This window comes from Thermobia domestica, chromosome 9, assembly GCF_964235325.1.
Source record: "Thermobia domestica chromosome 9, izTheDome1.hap1.1, whole genome shotgun sequence".
Lineage (NCBI taxonomy): Eukaryota > Metazoa > Arthropoda > Insecta > Zygentoma > Lepismatidae > Thermobia > Thermobia domestica.
The window spans coordinates 179453536-179475476 of record NC_137462.1 but is presented as its reverse complement, the minus strand read 5'-3'; the positions used below and the strand labels follow the sequence as shown (position 1 = coordinate 179475476).

At 37.6% G+C, this 21941-nt stretch overlaps 1 protein-coding gene across 1 annotated transcript in view; it reads right to left on the bottom strand.

Annotated features, from left to right (window-relative positions):
- LOC145660474 (WD repeat-containing protein 43) overlaps nucleotides 1-21941 on the bottom strand; it is a 67692-nt gene that overhangs the window by 32976 nt on the left and 12775 nt on the right. Inside the window, exons 4-8 of the mRNA XM_081725542.1 lie at nucleotides 16914-17078; nucleotides 15842-15992; nucleotides 15024-15104; nucleotides 10969-11178; nucleotides 7295-7446 (exon numbers count right to left, since the gene is read on the bottom strand). Coding sequence (XP_081581668.1) covers nucleotides 7295-7446; nucleotides 10969-11178; nucleotides 15024-15104; nucleotides 15842-15992; nucleotides 16914-17078 — 759 coding nt within the window. The remainder of the gene's footprint in view (nucleotides 1-7294; nucleotides 7447-10968; nucleotides 11179-15023; nucleotides 15105-15841; nucleotides 15993-16913; nucleotides 17079-21941) is intronic.

Sequence of the window (21941 nt, the reverse complement as noted above, 5' to 3'; positions counted from 1 at the left end):
TTCATATTGGGTAGAGAATTCTCCAATATCATTTAAAGTTTCGATAAGAAGTGCTTTATTGCGTTTAAAGTGGGGATTTTATATCTAAAGATTCGAGTGTCAAACAAATCTTGGAAAAAAAAAAAAAAGTCAATGGGTGTTACTTTTCTCACTGGAAGTTGTATTTGAGATTTGATTTAGCTCACTGCAAGACTTTCTTTATTACTTTTCATTCATGTTATTTGTTACTGAGTTTCACAAAATAAAGTTTGTTAGTTGTTATTTGAAATTGGGATTTGCAGTAATTTGAAACTGATACGAACCTATTCAACCCTTCTATGGTAACTATCGCGCTCACTCGATGTGTGGACGTTAATTGTCAGTGCTGGTTGTTTTATTTTCAGGAATTATTTTGCAGTAAAGAAATTTAATGCTATTTATATTCCTAGTGGGTAAAACAGCTAGAACTGGGAATTGGCGGATACATGGAATTATATATGTGTATTTCATTACGCAACAAGACGATTTTCCCTCTTACATTTTGTTGTAACTCTGATAATAACCGAGTTACCCTATGTCAGGGGACATTTGAGACATCCTGTACACAAGGAAAAATGTTCGTTTCATGAACACCCGAATAAAATACTTTCTCCATTTGAAGTTCTAAACTCAGTGTTATTTTTAGAGTTATTGTGTAGCTTTCAGTATTTGAGACGAAGTGAGATTGATCGAATTTGCAACTGTGGGAGGGGAGTAAATTTAATTTCTTCATCTCAGAACTTTTAGCTGTGAATGTACACGATGCATAATAAACTATCAAATCTAATGCAGGACTAGTTATGAATTGAAAATCGTTAAGTTAACGCGAACACGCAAGTTGTGTCTTGAACTACCAAGCTGACGTGAAAAATCTTGTCTGAGCAATGCGAGTAGGAACATGTCTAATCTTGCCTGATTCTGCATTGTGGCTGTACAGTAACTTGTTCATTTCGGTTTCAGCTGTGTTTCTGTGCAGATGTTTATGTCGTGTTGAGTGCTTAAGACTGAATACTTATTGGGATTGCTGCAAGACAGTGTTGTTCATCCTGTCAAGTGATAATTTGGCCTACAACGATGACGCGAAGTGAATTAGAACAGTGCAATGTAGGAAAGGAAACTAAAAGTGAATGCCACAAAAACAGCTATACACGGGTGGTCAAATTGAATTGTATTATCAGTGCATCAGAGAAAGAATTGTTATCCCAAAGGAGTGGAATCAGTTCTGATTTGTTAACTAGTGTTTGTGAACATCATAAAACATATTACTTGAAGAAGTATGAACATTATCAGACAAGTTGTTTTGATCCATTTAATTGCCAAAAAACTAAGGCTCTGCGAAAAGTAAGTGTTGATTTTGCTAATGAAATTAATAAAAACACTGACTCTGTAAAGGCTATTCCTGGACAAAAGATATGCGGTAATTGCAGAAACAAACTTGTGATTTCCTTTGAATGCAAAGACGTGGGCGGATTTAGTGAACATGATGTATCTGTTTTAGAAGAATTTGTCGCAAAAAACGAACGGTAGAGCATCTTAATGTTTCACTTACAGCATTAGGGGAATCACCTCTAAAATTCCAAGCCATTCCGTCACACAGCAAGCCTGCATATGCTAAAAGAAAGCTTGACTCAGAAGTTCTGCTCTGAAAAGTAAAATAAGCAAAGTTGTGGGAAAAGAGCTTGTCTCTAAACACGATTCTTGTAAAATTTCAAAAGATGTGAAACAAAAGGCTCATGATATGGTTAAACTTCTTGATTTAATAAAGGCCAAACTCTAAGGTAAAATCACTAAAAGGGTAAAAATACAACTGTTAACTTTAGTGCCCTCACCTTGGAGCAGGAAACAGATTGTCGATGAATTTAATGTGAGTGAATATGCCGTCCGGCACGCAAGGGAAGTTTTGAAGAATAAAGGAATTTTAGCTATTTCTGAGTTGAGAAAGGGAAAACAGCTGAGTGAAGATACAATTCAAATAGTAACGTAATACTACGTTGTTGATGAATATTCCAGAATTCTACCTCGAAAAACAGTGAGTATTTCAAAAAACGTACACATGGAGAAGCTATTATTACTTGGGAATTTAAAAGAATTATACTCCTAATTTAAACATCAACATCCCAACATTAAAATTGATTTTTTAAATTTTGTACGCTACGTCCTAAGTTGTGTGTATTAGCAGGTTCTGCTGGGACACATTCCGTGTGCGTGTGTACAATACGTCAAAACGTTATTCTCCTACTGCATGCATGTCATATAGAAGAGACATATCAAGACTTGATCCGTCATCTGATTTGTTCTGTGTACAATCGGGATTGCATGCTGAGGCATTGTTCCGAGTGTCCCTCCAGTGAAAATTTGAGGCAGCTTCTGATTGCAAAATTCGAGGCGTTTGATCCTGGGGAGGAAATAAATTGTACTTTTCACTATTTCTGTTCTGTTCGTTGATACCCACTGGTAATGTCACACTGGACGAGTGTGTGACAATTTTGATACGAATGCTTAAAAAGCTTGTGCCACGTTCATTTATTTCCAAAGCACAATCACATTTCTTAAAGGACAGAAAGAAAAATCTTGAGCTAGAAACAGCCGTCGTTCTGATGGACTTTAGTGAAAATTATTCCTACATAATTCAAGACGAAGTTCAAGTGTATCACTGGTCTACTGATTCCTGTACCCTACACCCAGCAGTACTATATACACGTTTTCCTGGATCTGCAGACCTGACTGTTTCTAGTTTGTGTGTGATATCAGAGGCTTGGAACACGATGTCGCATTTGTTTATGAGACTCAGAAACAAAACTTCTTTTCTGAAAGAGCAATTTCCATATGTCAAAAATGTAAATTACTTTAGTGATAGATGTGCTGCGCAGTACAAGAATTGTAAAAACTTCATGAACTTGTGTTACCATTATGAGGATTTCTTCTTAAGTGCATCATGGTCATTTTTTGCTACAATCCCCATGTGATGGTATTGGTGGGACAATTAAACGTCTGCTTACTAAAGAAAGCCTTCAAAGATGTTCTGATTTTTTAAATACGCCACAAAAAGTTTTTACCTTCTGTAGATCTCGCATTGAACATATCAATTTCAGATCGCTGAAAAAAAAACTCTCATAGATACAAGCAAAAAACTACAAAATCGTTTTTCTGGTGCAAAAACAATTCCTGGAACACGATCATATGATCAATTCACTCCTCTAAGCCAAACCTCGATTGGGACAAAGCGAATCAGTGCTGATCCAGATTTCAGTTCCATTTTTCATTTTACTGAAGAAAAGATATCTTCTCCAATGAACATCGCGGACATCATCACTAATTTGTATCTTTCATGTGTTTACGATAACCATTGGTTTTTTGGATTAGAGTTAGGTAAAGATGAAGAGGAAAATGATGTTGAAGTCACGTTTATGCACCCTTTTGGACCGGCTCCATCCTTTTACTGGCCTTCTGCAGGAAAAGACGACGTGTGCCATGTTCCGATATCCAATATTATTTGCTCTGTGTGCGCCCCCTTTACTAAAAGTACTGGAAGAGTATATTATTTCTCAGATAAGGAGGTTGTTTGTGGGTGAACAATACAGGCTGCGTTTTGCTTAAACGAAGTAGCAAGTTATTCAGTCTCAAATAGTGAAATCCAATCACTGTGATTGGCATATGCTGAGGTAAGAAACTGATTTCATGAACAAGGAGTGCTGCATATTTCTTTGGTTACAAACTTTCAATTTAATGTAGTGGAAAAGTTCAATCATTATTTTTATTTCATTTTGAAGACTAAAATGTAACTGTCGTAAATGTTGATAAAAAGAAGTATGAAATTGAGTTTTGAACTGTACTTTGCATTGGTCCTGTTGTTCCTATTTGTAAATTAGTTTATGAAAGTACGTCTTCCCAATCGAAAAATAATGCGGTACTGCCCCCTCCCCCGGACTGTCATATAGCCTTCATTTCTACGTTATTTGAAAGATAATGGACTGTAGCTTTGGAAAATTAATTCAATTTTAAAATTCACTTTGATTATATTAATAGTTCGGCAAAGTTTTATATATATATATATTTCGAAAGTTAATGTTTTTAGCCTGGTTAACCCGCTTCTCTGAGCCCCCACTCACTTCAACACAAACAACACGTATACTTAGTAATTACTTGAGACTTGTGTGAGTGAATCGAGCAATGATGTGCTAATACCTTGCTTACATCAATGGCAATAACACTTTACAGATGACACGAAAAGCTGGAGCGTTGGCCTTGAAGGGTTAAACGAGAATTACTAACCGAAGCATTCAAAAAACCACTAATTTTATTTTACGTCTCTTAGAACATACCTTAAAGTTTAATTTTAAAAAAAGAGCGGCAAAGTAATTGGTCCGCCTCACAGCGATAATGCGCATTATGTAAAATTAGAAATTTACACAAAAATTTAACTATTTTGAAGTGCAAGGGTGCATTTTTCACCCTTAATGTTCAGTAATCTTGGTGGTGTTTTTTTTAATTAGCTCTACAGACTTATATAAACTTCGGGTAGAAATTTCCAAGTGATACATTGCTTAGATATTGAGATATGAATTTTTGTATTAAGCTCTACGAAATATTAGATGGCCTCGAGAACGACCGGGATGCCTGAAATTCTGAAATTTAAGTCTCGTATTTCTCACAAACTATTAGGATTTCGGAAGAAAAACTTTACAGGTCTTCATACCATAGTAGTGTTAACAAATACACGAAGTTCCATTAAAATCTGAATCGGTGGGTGACATTTCGGATTTTTTCTGGGTGATTTGACGTGGAATGAGCCTAGTGCGATTTGGGACACACGGTAGTAGTGCGATTAGGGAAACGACACCATTTTTTAAACAATTATTCTTCACATACCTCACAAATTAAAGAAAGAATAACTTGAGTTTGTCACTATAATATTAATGGTATTTTGTTTATTACTACTTATTGAAACATAAGCTAATTCTCTTACCTTAATCCCTATTCTACTGTGAAATATCCAGAAAATTAGTAAGGAATACTCCAATTATATTGTATTGCAACTGCACACACACATAACTTACTCTGTAATTATGGAAATATACTTAATTTAACAACCAGATGGCTTGTTAGTGCTACGGTTCTTTTTAAACAAGGGGTGGTGCGATTTCAGGAACTTTCCCCTATACATTTTAAAGCCACAATAAAGTACTGTACAGCACTAGTACACGTGTTGGTTTTGCGACACCTTTATTGTGGTATTTTTAAGTCTTTTGGTTCCAGCCTCAATCAGGGTTTGTGCAGCCGACACATCATCCATGAGCCGGTGCATTATTGCTTTATGAAGTGGAATGTTTCCCTCTAAAATTAGTTTTTCAGGTGTTTTCCTCCATTCCATTTTTGCCACTCACTCCTGTCTTTTCTGTTGTGATCTTACGGTCATTTTCATTTTTTTCCCTGTCCATATCTTCACGATATTTCTTGTATGTTCCTTTGTAGTACATTAACATTTCTTTAGTGATAATAACTCCATTTACATTTTTACCCACTGCGTCTTTAATCATTCGTAACCCATTGATGGTTTCTTCATTGAGTCCTTGTCTCTCGGATGTCATCATGTTCTTAAATGTCGAGAAACCACGTTCAATAGATGTCTGCCCATGTGAAAGTTTTAACACTGCTTTCCCAAGTTTAATAATTATTGGATACTTTGGTTTCCTTGTGTTATTTCCCAGCAGCATTACTTTGTTCCAATACACGTCAACACTACAATCAACAAAAAAAAGTTTTCGTGTATACTCTGATCACTCATACAAATTCGCTACTCGTCTACAGTGTCAATTTCCTGACTGGTCAACACCTGAGGCACACAAGGCGCTAATCATTTCAAAAATGACAATATCTCTTTCTTTGCATGTCTAACAGCAGTATGCAAAATCTGGCTACGTTTCAAAATCTGACTGTTTTAGCGACAGCTTTTGTTGAAGGTAACTTGTTACTGTTATGAATTTCTTTGCATTTAATGTGAATAACCGTTATTACTTTATCGACTTCTTTCAATGCCAACCGTGCTCCTTCACCGACATCAATTTTGTTATCTGGCAGTAGATTTTTTCTTCTTTCACTTCTATATTCAGACGATCATATTCAGATTTTTCATTTCACAGATCAAATATTACAATTCTTGCTATTATTCTTTGAAATAGTTTAGCTAATTCATCATGCAAAATGTGATAAGTGGTTCCTGTTTTTGCATAATCACAAGGAATTTATCAAAGTGCCTACACTACTAAGAAAATGTAATACACAAACGTAACAGAAGATTTCAAGTTCTGACGGAATCTCTTGTAGCGTTCTGATTGTAATGAAATTTGATTTTGCTTGGGAAGTAAATTAAAGAAATATTCTGTCAGTGCTCGCCGAAAAGAGATTATTCTAGAGCAACCAGGATTTTAACCATTTTTCTGCTTTAGATGACTTTTCCAGTGCGTTTTCCAGGATGAGTGGGAACCCTGCATATTATGTACAGCAATTTGGAAGGCACTGAAATAAGTTGGTGAATATAAACACACCTCCATGCCTAATCAATACTGCTGAAAGAAACTGATAACACAGCTTGCGTTATAAAAACTATAGCATGGCAAGGTTCCTCAGCTAAGCTTCATTGGGGAAGAATAAGCACATAGGGGGGGGGGGGGAGAGTGGACATGAGAGGACAGGCAAAAGCAAATAAAAAAAAAAAACAGTGAGGATTAGTGACTAATCCCTCAGAAAAAAAATGCTAAGATATATATTGCTAATATGTAGTAATTTAAATCATCACTGGAATTGCTCTTGGCTTTTATTTTTACTAATTCAATCACTGAAAAATATAGGAAATAAAGGACAAGATTAAAATATAGGGCAAATATACAAAAAATTCCAAAACATAGGAAAAAAAAAAAAGGGAAATAGGACAGCTGGGAGCCCTGTATAAACTGTCACTGCAATCTGTAAGGATCAATCAGAAACCATGTGTTGATTTTACATGGAATGACTCCTTATAAAAAGTCCACGATGTGGATTTTTTAAAAGTTATTAAAGAGAATAGAACCACTTGATACTATTCCATGATATTGATAAGACATTTCGATAAGCAAAGAAAGAAAAAGACAATCCTATGTAACATTTTTAAAAAATGTAATACAGTTGGGATGGCACTAGTGTTCCATTTTAATTTCACTGGAATAACTATGATAAATCATGTACTATTACGGAATTAATTATAAGGAACTTGTTAAGATATGTGAATATATGAACTTACAGCAATGTTTTCCTATGAACCATAGCTTGTAACTCTTGCACCAACGGTAAAAGAAGATGGACAGGCAGGCGTAAAACGGTATTATGGATAAGCCTTTCATCTTTTACGAAAAGCACTCCATCTACTATCTTTCTATCTTTACTTTGCAAGCCCTGTAAAGTTCAATTTGGAGTACATTAAACAAATAATAACAGACTATTTGCTCTAATCTAGACACACAAAAAGGTCATTCTTTTGGAACTAACTTTCTGTAATATCATAAATTCCACTGAAAACTTGTTTCCTCTGATATAATATATTATAAAATAATTGATAATTTTATGGATAAACCAGCACGTTTGCATCTTCCATACATACAGGATAAATCTTAATAATATTACAAAATACAATTAACGGTTACAGGTAAGTGAAATATAAATTTATCACCTTGATGACAGTAGTTTCGGAAAATGATCTCTTAAAGTGTATTTCCTTCTACCGCTTTTATGTTCGTTATATTATCAATATAACAAACGACTTAAAGCTTTCGAAATGGAGGCGTGGAGAAGAATGGAGAGAATTAACTGGGTCGAGCGGAAAACGAACGAGTGTCTTAAAAATGGTGAGGGGAAAAATAACAATTTTAAATATTATTAAGAGGAAGGGAAACAAGTTGGGACATTGGCTAAGAAGGAACTGTATCTTGAGGTACATGATAGATGGTGTGGTGGCAGGAAATAGACGGAGGGAGCGAAGGAGACTAAACTTCATGGCAAATATCATAACAGACAAGAAGAAGAAGAAGACGAAGAAGAATAAGTAGTAGTAGTGGTGGTGGTGGTGGTGTAAAGCTCGAAATCCTCAAAAAATCACATGTGTAAAACTCGGCGAACGAGAAGGTAAAGGTGGTTCTTTGAATCTGTTGCAAGTCCGATCCCGAACTCGGAAAGAACACGACTGAGAAGCACCTGTACATAATCTGTGGAAAGAAAGAAAGAAAGAAAAAAAGACGAAAAAGTATGAGGGAGTCGGGAACGATCAGTTGTACATACAATGTAACTGGATTTCAGTTGAGGTAACATAATTATTTTTGGTATGTTCAATTCCCTGCTTGATCTGGCAGGTAATGTGATATTCTGTACAATCCGCGGCAAAAAACCTGCAACATCATAATGTAAGTTTATTGTGAAACTACGCCTAACAGCACAGGGAATGAACATAATGTCTAAGTGGAACGAATCACGCCAGGATAAACCTCGGCCTCCTCCCGTGCACACTTATTTTAGAGCAAAAGACTTCGTGATTTCACAATAAACTTATATGCTCATGTTGCAGGTTTTTTTGCCGCGGATTGTACAAGAGAAGAGGAATAATGACATTTTGAGAAATTACACGAGAATCCTAGAATAGAAAAGGAACAAACAAAAATTCGATGATTATTCATGTAATACGTTCAGTACCGAGACTGCATAAGACGACGCATTCTTTTAGTCACCGCAGAAAGACGGATAGACAGACAGCTTGAGACTGTAAACGACTAGAAAACCCTGAATGCTGATTCCGAATCTGAATTCTGTTTGTCAACATCACTAGAGATTTTTACATCACTAGGGTGCGGCACGTAAAACCGGCCCGTAAAGTGAACACATAAATGAAATATAATGTATTGAATATGACTACTCACCTTCACAGCAGCCTTCACAGCAGGTGCTGAAAGTGTCCTCCGCCCACTTCAACACACATGTGAGCACGATTGAGGAGGTTCATATATACCCTTGTCAGTTCTTGTGTTGTAATGCTATTGGTGACATCCTGGATCCTGGTCTTGAGTTCTTCAATTGTGTGTGGATTTGTTTCGTATACTCTTCCCTTTAACAGTCCCCATAAGTAAAAGTCACACGTGTACAAGTCTGGTGACCGAGGAGGCCACAAGTCTTTGCTGATTGTCCTCTCTGGTGTAAACATCTCATGCACAAGGGACAATGATGCAGCTGATGTGTGGCATGTTGCATCGTCCTGCTGAAAGTAACATAACTGACGCTCCTCTTCGGTCAAGTGTGTATAAAACTCCTCCAGGATTCCCATATACACGTCACTGTTCACTGTCGTCTCAAAGAATATGGGCCCAATAACGCGTGTGGCGGAAATGGCATACTAAACACCAATCTTCTCATCATGCAAGAAGATTGGTGGATTGCGTGTGGATTTTCTGTCGACCAATACCGGTTGTTTCGGGAATTTACGTCCCCAGACAGGTGGAACCACGCCTCGTCACTCATGATGAGCATTAGTGGATCCAAGAAACCACTGGCAAAATTGCTCAACAGCCATGAACAGAAATGCACCCTCTTCTGCAGGTCAGGCTCCTTCAGTCCTTGCACAACACTTATCCGGTACGGTTTTAACTTCAGTCCCCTTAAAACACGTCTGCAACTTCTCTCACTTGCATGAACCTGTTGACTCAATCTCCTGGTTGACTTTCGAGGACTTCTTGTCATTATCTCCTCCACCTGCATCTTTAATTCAGGTGTGCAGACAGATGGTCGTCTGTTCCTGGGAGCATTTTGAACCGATCCTGTACGCCGCCATTTTTCAATCAATTTCTGAATGGTGCTTTTTGCTGGCACAGAACGTCCTGGAAATTTCTCCCGAAACAAATTCTTTGTTTTCACAAAAGATCCAGTGAGAATGAACCCTTCAACAATGGCAACACGCTTGGGTATCGAATACGGCATTATCACACACTGACCCTCACCCGGCTTAACACAACGAGGCCTTTTTCTCAACTGGTTTCGACAAGTTTCACTGGCTGCGGCTGCACGTCACGTAAGTCGACCCGACCTCGATACGCCATCTCTTGGTAGGAAGGTAGATTATTTAAGTGTTGCCAAAAACACAATATACCAGAATATTACGACGGGCCGGTTTTACGTGCCGCACCCTGTATTTACGTAATAGACACACGAACAAACCCAATGCAATAGAAAACTAATCTTTTTATTTTTCACAAAATACAGTGGACACCAAATAATTGAGGGTACTTACTGACACTGGAAACAAACCTTTACTTTTGTACATGCCTTTTTTTTCACGTTCCGTGATTATTTCCAAAGCTTTAAGGGAAATGATGGCAATGAACGAAATGATGATATTAAGAAAATGGATGAAACGGGAGAACCCAGAGAAAACCCACGCACACGGTTTGTGTACCACAAAGGGCAATCTGGGATTGAACTAGAGACCCCACATTATGTATAAATAATGAAATACCTAGATTTCTAGATTATCAGCTTATAAATGGTAGTCCCAGGTAAGGTCTCTTGTTTGATTCCGACAGAGTTTCAGATGTGTACTTCAAATTTCCTCTCCTATTAGGCTGAAATGTCTTCGCTAACTCTGGATCATGTTCTACAGAAGCGAAAGATTTCTTGATGGTACGATGTTTTATTTCTACGAATTCAATCTTCTAAATGAAGGAAACTGAGAAAATACGCTAATACAAATATTTATTACCCAAAGGGAACAGCAAAAGGTACGAAAAAAAAAAAAACAGAATTGAAAGAAAAAGAATGCACCGAAAAAAAAAGCGTTACATGTTTTAGTTTTTGTGAAATGAACAGATTTCCAGGAACGTGTTTCTTCTGAACACTGACTCGTTAACAGTATTTGTGTGTAAAAATAAGGGAAAAACATACCTGTGCCAATAAATGTACCATATTATCTGCTTTTGGAGGACCTGCTGAGGCATCTGGCTTATTTAGAGTTAAGTTGTTAAGTCTTTCTTCCATTGGCAACTGATCCGGAGGTAAAGGATATGGCCGCTTTCCCTTTCTACTTCCATCTCTAGTCGCAAGCAGAGCCGGGGATAGATATTGCGTATCGTCTGTTGTTTCTGGAACTCGCACCTTAAACAGAAATTTCAATGACTTAATTTACAACAAGAATCAAATCCTTTACAATTTCCATTTCATGATTTAAGAACAGAAGTAAAAATAATAAATTAACCTTTCATAGGAGACAATATTTTATGGGCAAAGGCGAAGGGTTAATTTCGGAAAAGATGAAGTATATATATATAGTATTGTCCGTTTACTATAGCTTGGCGCTGTGTTTTGACACAAAACCTGGCTAGCGAATCTTAACAGTTCTTCTTCTTCTTTCCCCTTATCACAGTGGTAACAGTGGCACTAACTCATCAACTTTAGCACTAGTAGGGTTTGGTATTTGCAAGTTGCATAAATTTCGAAACAGTTTACTTCTCTAATCAGGGCCGTAACTTGTGGGAGCAGGAGAGGGGAGGTTCGCCCCCGTTCGAAGGGGGCCCATTTTGAGAGTTAAGTTTTCTTAATCCATATACAATACGAACATGAAATTATAAATGAAGCATCAAACAGGTTCACTACATTACATAAACAAAGCAGCACGCAAAAGGTAGATAACACAAAAGTAAGTCGTGGGCCCATTTCAGTAAAAAATGTCTATTATTAGGGGCCCTAGAAATAACATTTATTCGCATGACTTTGAGATTTGTCAATATTGTCCCCTTAATTAATTTGTCATGTATCGAACCGGCACAGGGGAGTAAGTAAATGCCCCGCAGACTTTGCCGTGACGGAGGGCCCATAGGCTCTGGGGGGGAGGGGGAAAAAGAGTAAGATAGAAAGAGGGGGCCCAAGAATTAAAAAAAAAAAAACTTTTTCCAGGAGGCCCAAATACATGCAGACCTATTAATGCTTGCCGCCCAGAAAAAAACTAAGTTACGGCGCTGTCTCTAAGTGAATTTATTGGTACAGTTATGCTAATAGTTAGCTATATCAGGTTGGTCTCTTTAAACCTTGGACCGTGGAGAGAAACACAGTCTTATAGGAGGATAGTATTCAGATTTTAAGAAGTTGGGGAAAAGAGAGCGAGGATGAGCAAGATGAGAAGAAAGAAAGAAAGAGAATGAAAGAAGCACTTCTACATTTACTTCATAACGAATTTAAGGAGCCATAAAATGAAAAAAGGATATCGGAACGCACCACCATAATATTTGCGAAAGTGTTGGCAACATAATATTCTGGCAGAATATATTTCCCGCCAATTCTGGGGCGTCAGTGTTTGGCCCAATTCTGGCCTTACAGAAGCCACTATCTAGGCATTCACCTCGTAGGACTGAGGAAAACCTTAGTAAGAAATACCAGCCAGAGCCGGGTTCATGCCCACGCTCGATCTACCTATTTTAATCCTTTTTGTGTTGGACACAGGGGCCGATCGCCCTCCCCCTCCTCCCTAGAAGAAGAAACTTTCTTATTTTATATATAAATAAAACCCATCCTAGAGTTTGGAGCTCTTAAAAGTAGCTCTAAGTGGCAGTATTGCAACCCACCGCCCTCCCAGAAGTCCGTCCTGAATTCGCCCCTGGTTGGACAGTGTCTGGTAAGGACACCCAAACAGGGCAAATGTGTACTGCTTTAAAATGTTTACATGTTAAAATTCGCTTTATACTGTACTTTGAACACGTAATTCAATGTGTATTTTATTCTTCTTTCAGCAGCATGCTTTATACTATTTCCTAATACTTTAAGTCTATGGTTGTCAGTAATTATAATTATTGCATCATACTAATCCTTCACAAAGCTCGTTCAATTAGTATGAAATTCTAGAGTTGGCAGTTTGCAACATTGCAAACCTTCACCAACAGGCAATATGTGTCGAGAATATTTCCACCTGTACTCGCATCAAAATTTCCAGCCCTTGTTTACAATCAGTACAACACGTTTCTGTCGCCTCATCATAAAAACAATGCTGTCCAGCGAACCTAACGGTCTTTGGTCTCTCTGTTTATTGTTTACAACACCAACTGCATCTCCACAATATTGCCAGGCGTACAAGGCTTTCGCACACTTTCGAACAAGAACACTTGTACAAAATTGAGTGGGCATTATATGTAACTGTTTTACGTAATAACTAACTCGATTTGTCATAACGTTAATGTCTGTCATCTCAAAAGCAGCAATTTATGTAGTAATAGTAACTGGATCATGACGGTGCAGAAGTAGGTACATTCGGTTCAACGCTTCAGTGCCTGTCAACCATGAATTAACCATGTAGGGGTGAGAAGCAAGGTTTTGACGCTTGCACTATAATTGTTGTTTGTAAATAATTTTCTATCCTAGAGTGAACAGACAATACTAAAAGGACCTTAAATTCTATATTCATATGTAAAAACATCTGTATATTTTATTTATTATTGTTTTATTACGTAGGGGTGGTGTTTTTTTTTTAAATTATCCTTCTATTTACCAATCTTCTATATTTGCAACAAAAGCAACATTTCGAACCACACGGAATTGTTTTTCAGTTTTTGAAGGATTAAAGAACAAAATCTACGTGAATTAAAATCAAAATTAAAAGGAAAATCTCCATGGACCCGTCCCACGTATAGGCAATTTCACAGAAACATATTCTCCTGGAGACTTCGTTTTTACATTCCTGTAAAGTATCGCCATATTACTTGGCTTCACAGCTGTCAGTTTCAGACATTCCGAGAATACATCAGATTGTGATTCAGACCTAGTCTAACTGGCCATGTCCTTGTTTGTGACAATTCTTGTGTGTCCAATAGATAGAAAAGGGAACGAACTACAGATATCTGTATCTTGTAACTCATAACACCAACAACTCATTGTTATACAGACACGTCACATATGTAGTCATCTGATTTTTTTTTCTGTACACTAGTTTTGTGTTCTTTCCTCCATTTTCATGCACAACTCCTCAAGGCACATTTTGGCACTATTTTCGTACCTTGATGCTAATATAAAGATTTAAGTTTCTATTTCAATTAATATTTCAAATATGATCAATGGTATATACTTCCGTTAGTACTGGATTCACAGTCTATCCTAGCAACGTGCAATGGTCATACAATAGGATTGCATGAGCCCGGGTTATCGTTCCACGAATTGCCGCTCGCATGGATCGTGACAAGTCAGTGATTCAGTGTGTGCAATATATTTCCATCGGGGGTCAAACCAAACGCACAGGCGACTGCCACTCACTAGACCAGTGATGATGAGGGCAGGTGTACATGATGCGTAATGTTCCCACCGCAGATGTGTCCTCTGCCCACTGTTCTCGCAACGATTGAATAGAAGGATCGTTAGGTTTCTCTAACTGAAGAGGTGGCAACTGCCAGCGAAATCAGGACCACTATACTTCCCTCCTCCCATCATGTGAATACACAAACAATAGGTTCTTGGAGGCTGGTCTACACGGATTCTTAACAACTCATCTACGGTGGTGTCAGGAGAGACAAGAGACAATGGAGTGCACGAGGATTAAAGTAGTTTCTGTCTAGGACATGTACGCGGTGTCTGCGACGACCACGGACGTGCTGTTGAACGGAAAAATCCAGCGTGTGTTTGTATTCGTTGTACCCATACCTGGAATATTGGATATGGGGTCAATAAGCTCTACATCTCATTCGCCTCATATTTTCATTCAAGAAAATATAACTAGGGTATCGTGCATTCTTCAAGTCGTCAATCTCGCTCTTCGACTTTATCTGTATAATTTACGGCACCCGATCTTACGCAGAATAACTTTCGCCTCCATACAGCCTGTGTGCTGTACTAGATATCCGCACTTTACTACATACAATACCACCACCAATCGTCTCATTATTCGATTTATGTGTACTTTTACTTTAGACTGCACACCCAGTAAAACAATACTTCTAAATATAAAATACGATATTTTAACTTACTTTCGTATCCTCCTTGGCACTTAATGAAAGTTTTGGATGTTGTCGAACAATGAAGATATCTCCTTCACCGGAATCTGGAGACTGAAAATAAAAATACAAGTGCATCTTCATGAATTAACTGTTCATATACGCCATAAGACCACTACGAGGCAACCATTTTAAATAAGAGAAATATTTAATCTGACTGAAAAAAAAAATTACCTCAATTAGTAATAGATAATTTTAGGAAGTATTTAAAGTATCTTCATTATTACTTTCTTGAGACATTATTTATTAGGGTTAAATATAGCTGTAAGCAAGGTACGGTACTATAAAAGGATTGCGCTCATTTCACATAATTGTGTTCATTAGGCAATTAGCTATACCACTGATTCTCAGATATGCTCACAGCGCAATTCATCGTGGATAATCTAAAAAGGTTACGCGAAATGACACTCGATGTCATAACTTTAATAGCTTATATCAATTCTCTAACATAGTGTGTAGTCTAAAGGCTTTAAAGACTAAAGGCACCATGAATTGAAAAAGTTCAGGAACTACTCAATTATACCTGTTCTGTTAATAAAGCACAACAACACTGATCAGTAATAAAAGCCACACAATGCCAGAATTTCCGAAATCTCTCTCCTTCAAAATGTAATAATAATAATAATAATAATAATAATAATAATAATAATAATAATACAGATTGTTCGACGCCGTATTAATGAGATACGTTGCACTTGATTAAGATTTTTACATTACTTTGAGGACAAAGACAGTTTTATAAACTGATTAACATAATAAGTTTTTATGACAATATAAAATAAATTACGTACCACTTTCTCAAATGACATATGAACAGAGTCGCCATAGGCTAGTAGAAGCTGGTTTTCCGTGAAGAAAGCTCCAATCACAGATATTGGTTCTGCTGTTCCATCTTTCACTATATGCACTGTTACTTTAGGTTTTAGCGGCTTCTTGCACCGTCTGAAACAAAAAAATATTATGCTTAACACATTTTATATTACTGATGTTTTCTTCAAGTACGAACTTTCTACGAATTACGGTACAGCATTAGAGTACAACTGAAGTCAAATGTCTAATTAGAAAAAATAGAATTGAATTGAACTGATTTTGAATTTGTCCTTTTCAGCAGCGAGGCTATATGAGACGGGACCTATTGGTTAACGTGGAATCCGAACCACATGAGCTCCCGCCGAGAATCGAACCCGGGTCTCCCACGCCAAAGGGGCGTACACTAACCACTTAGCCACGGAGGAGCTCTCTAACTAGAAAAAAAATAAAGAGTAAAGGATTAACGTCTGATGTCAACAATACAAGCTCTCTTACAGAAAGAAAGTTTCAATGCGTTTCTAAAGCAGCAGCAGTTGCAGGCTATATCGTATTTTACACTAATTACACAACAGCTGCATGAAATACAAAAGTAATGAAATATACTTTTCACTGCTGAATAAACAGTAATGAAGCAACACCTAAAAATCTTTTACTATAATACACAATGTAGTATACTGTAGTACTGCACTTGCTTTTAGTGTACGTGATCGCAAGTTCTGGAATTACAAAGCCCTGATTAAAAACCTAAATAATGGTTTGGATCTCGTTTTCTAAAAGTACGTCTAGTCTCTCATTTGCCGTGTTGCAAAGCACGTAAAACAAAATCACAAAAAAAAAAAAAAAACTTAACGCTACATTTTAATTACAACGGCAAATATGAAAAATAATATACCAATTCAAGTCCTTCAGAACTGAATCTGATTTTTAAAATTTTTTAAATTAACAAAATGTTACTACAAATGTCCTGAGAACATTACCTAATCTTTAACATATTAATTTCGTATTGAAATTCATTTCTCCTATATTCATAAAAGAAATAAATAAACAGCATACCCGTTCAACTGATGAGCAAAAACATGAAGAACACCACTCCTTGTAACTGCAGCCAATATAGTAGCTTGGCTTCCATGTATTGACCCAACTTGGAGAAATGACGGAGCATCTTGCATTAAAAATGAAACAACAGAGTTCGTATAGCTATTCGAGTTGTTTACTTGCCTAAAATAGAGATAAGAGAAAAAATGTGTGATCCGATTTACTTTGAGAAATGATAAATAACAAAGAATACTTGAAAATCTTTCAACGGTTTGAAGAGACTACTAAAATAATGAGTAATGTCATTTTTCTCCAGTTGTATTGTTAGCAAAATGTATTTTGTATTTGGTCACTGACTAATTATGAATGGCGATTTTTGAGTCAAACTACTATATATCACCACACAATATTAGGGTAGAAACATACCAAAGATGCCTCGTGATCCTCGATACTGGCACAAAAACATGGATTTAAATGGGTAAGCGCATGCTGAAGAAGTACGCTACATCGCGACCTAGAGGTCGACCGCGAGGGTGAATTAATGGTCACGATGATAAACAAACGAGTTCGTTTTTACATCGATGTTCAGCGGAAGCATCGTTGTAGCTCGTGTGTTCATTGGTTCTCCCTGAAGCGCTGCACGGAATAAAGTCATCATTTGTTTAGAATTTCGTCTGCAGAGGATTGTGTGTATCTATGCTCGAGAGGTTTTGCTGCACTATTAAACTTGATTATGAAAGATATGTTAATAGAACTAGTGAGGAATGTTCCAGCAATATGGATAAGAAAACACAAACATTATAATAGGCACGTTTTAAATAGAGAATGGAAGAAATTAGCAACTGAAATGGGAATGTCAGATATGTTATTCATATTTATTTGAGAATTATTATATAAGGTAGTGGCGGTTACACAGAGGGGACTTTCGGGCTGAAGTCCGTAAATTGTGAAATTTCTAAAGAAAAAAGAAGCTACTATTAATATCTATGCTTTAAAACTCCCCCCTAATTCCGAGTATATAAAAAGGTTTCTTGTAAATTCGTTACTGATATAAAGCAGAGATACCTGTAAAGACAGGCACGTATCCATAGGGAGGAAACGTCGAATAATGGAAATGCAGTGACGAAACTTCATTTGCTGAAGTTACTACCCCTCCTCCATCTCGAAACTTAAAGACACTTTTTTTATTTTTTCTACTGGGAAATGATTTCTCGCCTGAGTGCTGAAAGAGGGCATTTCATCACAGAAAATTGAGAAAATGTAAAAGTCTTTTATTTATTGACAGAAATGGACAAGAGATGGGACTTTAATATTTTTACGAAACAAGAAACGAGACTTTAGCATTTCTAATGTCTTGTCTCGCGTCCATTCCCTATTTATAAACCGTTTGGACCTTTCAATTTCAAAATCTATTTTCGCAGTGATTTTTATGCAATAATTTTACACACGTCACAGTAATGTTTCTCCTCAAACTGAGAATTTACAGCAAGGGTGCGACCTCCTCGCTATGTGCGCCTTTCATCAATGTAGACATAAACATCGAGGTAGCGACCGCAACCTCAACCTCAATCATCTTCGGTATGTCTTTACACTTACGGTATGGTATATGTTATACAGTATTACTTCTGTAGCAGTTATTTAACTCTTACATTACGTACTCGGCCAGAAATTCTGTCTCGCTCGCTTTTAAGAAACACATTTATATACAAAAAATTACGAAGTACGTACTTTATTGGTCAATAAGGTGTTACATCACCACGGGCGCAGACTACAGCTTTTATTTTCTGTGGCATGCTGTCAATGTGGACAGAATAACGTTCAAGTTCAGTCTGGTCCACTCCTGGAACACATGTTCTCGCAGAGCGGGCAATGTAGAGGAATGTTAATGTCTCCCGTTCCAAAATGTCCCAATTTTTCTCGATAATGTTGTGAGCAGGCGAATTTATGGAACAAGTGAGTTGTAGAATATCCACCTCATGTTCAGCAAACCACTCCCGAACAATCTTGAGTCGGCAAAAGATGCAGCTGTCGTCTTGATACTTGACCCTGGACCGAGACCATCTTGCACAAACTAGACAAATAGCAACAGAACATTATCCAGGATGACACGCAATCCATAACCTTCATGCGGTTGGGCATCTCTATCGAGACCCAGACCAACACTCGCAATACACTCCACAAAAGGACACTACCACCGCCTTCTGTACAGCCCTTTACACACTCAGTTTTGTAGGTTTCTCCGGCACCAGCATTACCCTGGAACGATCGTCATTAGAAGAGGCAGAACCGGAATTCGTCTGACCAGAGGATGCGTTGCTACTGGTTTCTAATCCAGTGGTGGTGTTCCTTCGCTCATGACAGGGGAAGTTTCTTCTGTATCACAGTCAGCGTGGGACATACCCTGACAACGCGGCTGAATATGCCTACACCATGCAATTTTTCTCGCAGGGTTCACTCAGAGATTTGACAACTGGGTCCTGAATTGTACTCCTGCATCAGTTCCTGCCGTTTAGAGGTCGCTAGTCTACCCAGACGTTTTCGGTCTTTCTCGTACATGATGGGTTTACTGTCAGTGTTGTTCCGAGAGAATTGCCTTATCCAGACGTTTTCTACGCCCGAAGACAATGGATTCTTTTAGCTCTTTTTGTGATTTGGTCACATCCCGTCTTCGGCCATGGTTCAACACAAAATAAAATGATACTGCATCAGTATGTACGTCTTACCATCTGCAAACTATCACAAATAACAAACAATGCTTACATTCGTGGTATCTATAAGTATATTGCTATGCCAGGTCACTTGTCACAAAGCCCCTAGAGTGCCTACACTTTGTAATATTTTCTCCGGGGTTCTACTATATATAAATGTATGTGTGTACAGGGAGTCTACTAAAATTCTAAAATGATATTTCGTGACCTTTTCTTTACTAAACCATAAGATTTCGTAACATTCAAAAACTAATGACAGTACCTATATTCTTTGTCTTTATCTTCTCTCTACTTTCAAAGGCTGTTCCCTGGAGTGATAAAAACTTGGTGTCTTCCCACAGTTGAATAAACTGGTTAGATGCGTAGGTGGTTTCGGCGATGCGGTGCGATTTGCATCACCACTGTTCAATGATGCCAGCTGAAGGAAAGTCTCAAGAGCAAATTTGAATGTAAATTAGGCCGAACTTTCATGCATGCGATAGAAGCGTGCTTTGCTTGCAATTTGGTAGCGTCTAAAGCCGACAATAACATTTTTGGCGGTGAATTTTGACGTTTTATACATTAAAATTTTCCAGTCTGTACTTATATTCGTACAGGTAAAAAAATATCGTGGACCCAAAGCTAAATTTCTTGACTTTCATGATCGTGTTCTGATTTCATGACTTTCGTGACCGATAGACACCCTGGTGTATGTATATTCCAGCATAACTCTGGAAAGCCTACATCAATTTTAACCAAATTTCGTAGAGATATTATTGACAGTCTGGTAAATAGTATTTAAATAAATAGTTACACTCCAGATCCCTTCAGAGGTCACTGAGGTGAATCGTCACTTAAGTGCAAGTTCAGCCTCCATCAGAACGCCGGAGTGGGGGAGGGATGAAATGTAAAATAATCGAAAAAGACTTAGTGTCGAATCAATCATTTTCGGGATTGCTAAGTTACTGGTGACAATCTCGATGCCGTTTAAATTCAAATTTAGCTCCCAGTGTAGGTAAGACCCTCTAGCGCCCACGGGTAGTATGAGAAGAAGGAACGTATAAAAACAATAAAAATGATCTATATCGATGTTTAATCCTTACTCTTCGGGGTCGTTGAAATGAATCGTGACACTTCCACTGCCGTGCAAGTTCACGTTCAGCCTCTATTCGCTCGTACATATACACAGTGGTCGAAGTGAGATGCTATGCGGTGGTATGCCATACCGTCTCTGGTTTGTCAGTAATAAGGACATACCGTCTCTGATTTTTCAGTAATGGGGACATACCGTCTCTGTTTTTTCAGTGATCGAGACAATATTTAAATAGCCGGTATGTTGAGTCAAAATCATAACAACACATACCGCCTCTGCTTTTTTCCACTTCGAACACTATATATATATATATATATATATATATATATATATATATATATATATATATACAGGGTGGTTCAGTAATGTTGGACAGCCCTGAATAAATCGGAAACCAGAAGAGATATTAGCAAGAGTGTGGTGGATCCAGATACTTGTGGAAGGGGGACGTCTTTTGAGGTACCACACAATGTTACCAGGTCAACAGTGTTGCCAGCTCAGTACAAAGTTGTATTTTTTTAAATGGAACATATAGAAGTTTATGCCATCAAAAGAATTAGTACAGAATGTGAATACCAACAAGCGAAAGCGCATCTGTCAGTGTTGCCAAATAAGGAAGTTATAAAGCTTCAAAGAACAAGAAATTAAAGTGTCCGTAGGGCAAAACTAGCAAAAAGGCAAGAAAAATAATACTACGGAATGAAAAGGAGTAACAGAAAGAGTAAACCAAAGAACGCACAGCATCCAGTGAGTAACAGGGTTGCCAAAGCAAAGGGGGAAAAAATTGAAAATTTTGCAGTTGCTATAGGAGGAAAAGTGCCCATATGACATAATGCTGGAAACACCATAGAAAGTCTATGTAAGAGTCAGGAATCCTAATCGCGTTTGTTCGAAAGCGATATCTCTAACCGTTTTCGAGATACACCAAAGATGTGCGGGGTTTGCAACACTGCATAATTGATTTGACAATTAGACCCGTGTAGTTCTTACATTTTGTTGGGCGTATCATTTTCATTACTCGTTCCTGTAGTTTGGAGGGCGAGGGAATTATTATGCAGTGTTGCAAACTCCGCACAGCTTTGGTGTATCTCGGAAACGGTTAGAGATATTGCTTTCGAACAAACGCTATTAGGATTCCTGAATCTTACATAGACTTTCTATGGTGTTTCCAGCATTATGTCATATGGGCACTTTTCCTCCTATAGCAACTGCAAAATTTTCAATTTTTTCCCCCTTTGTTGTGGCAACCCTGTTACTCACTGGATG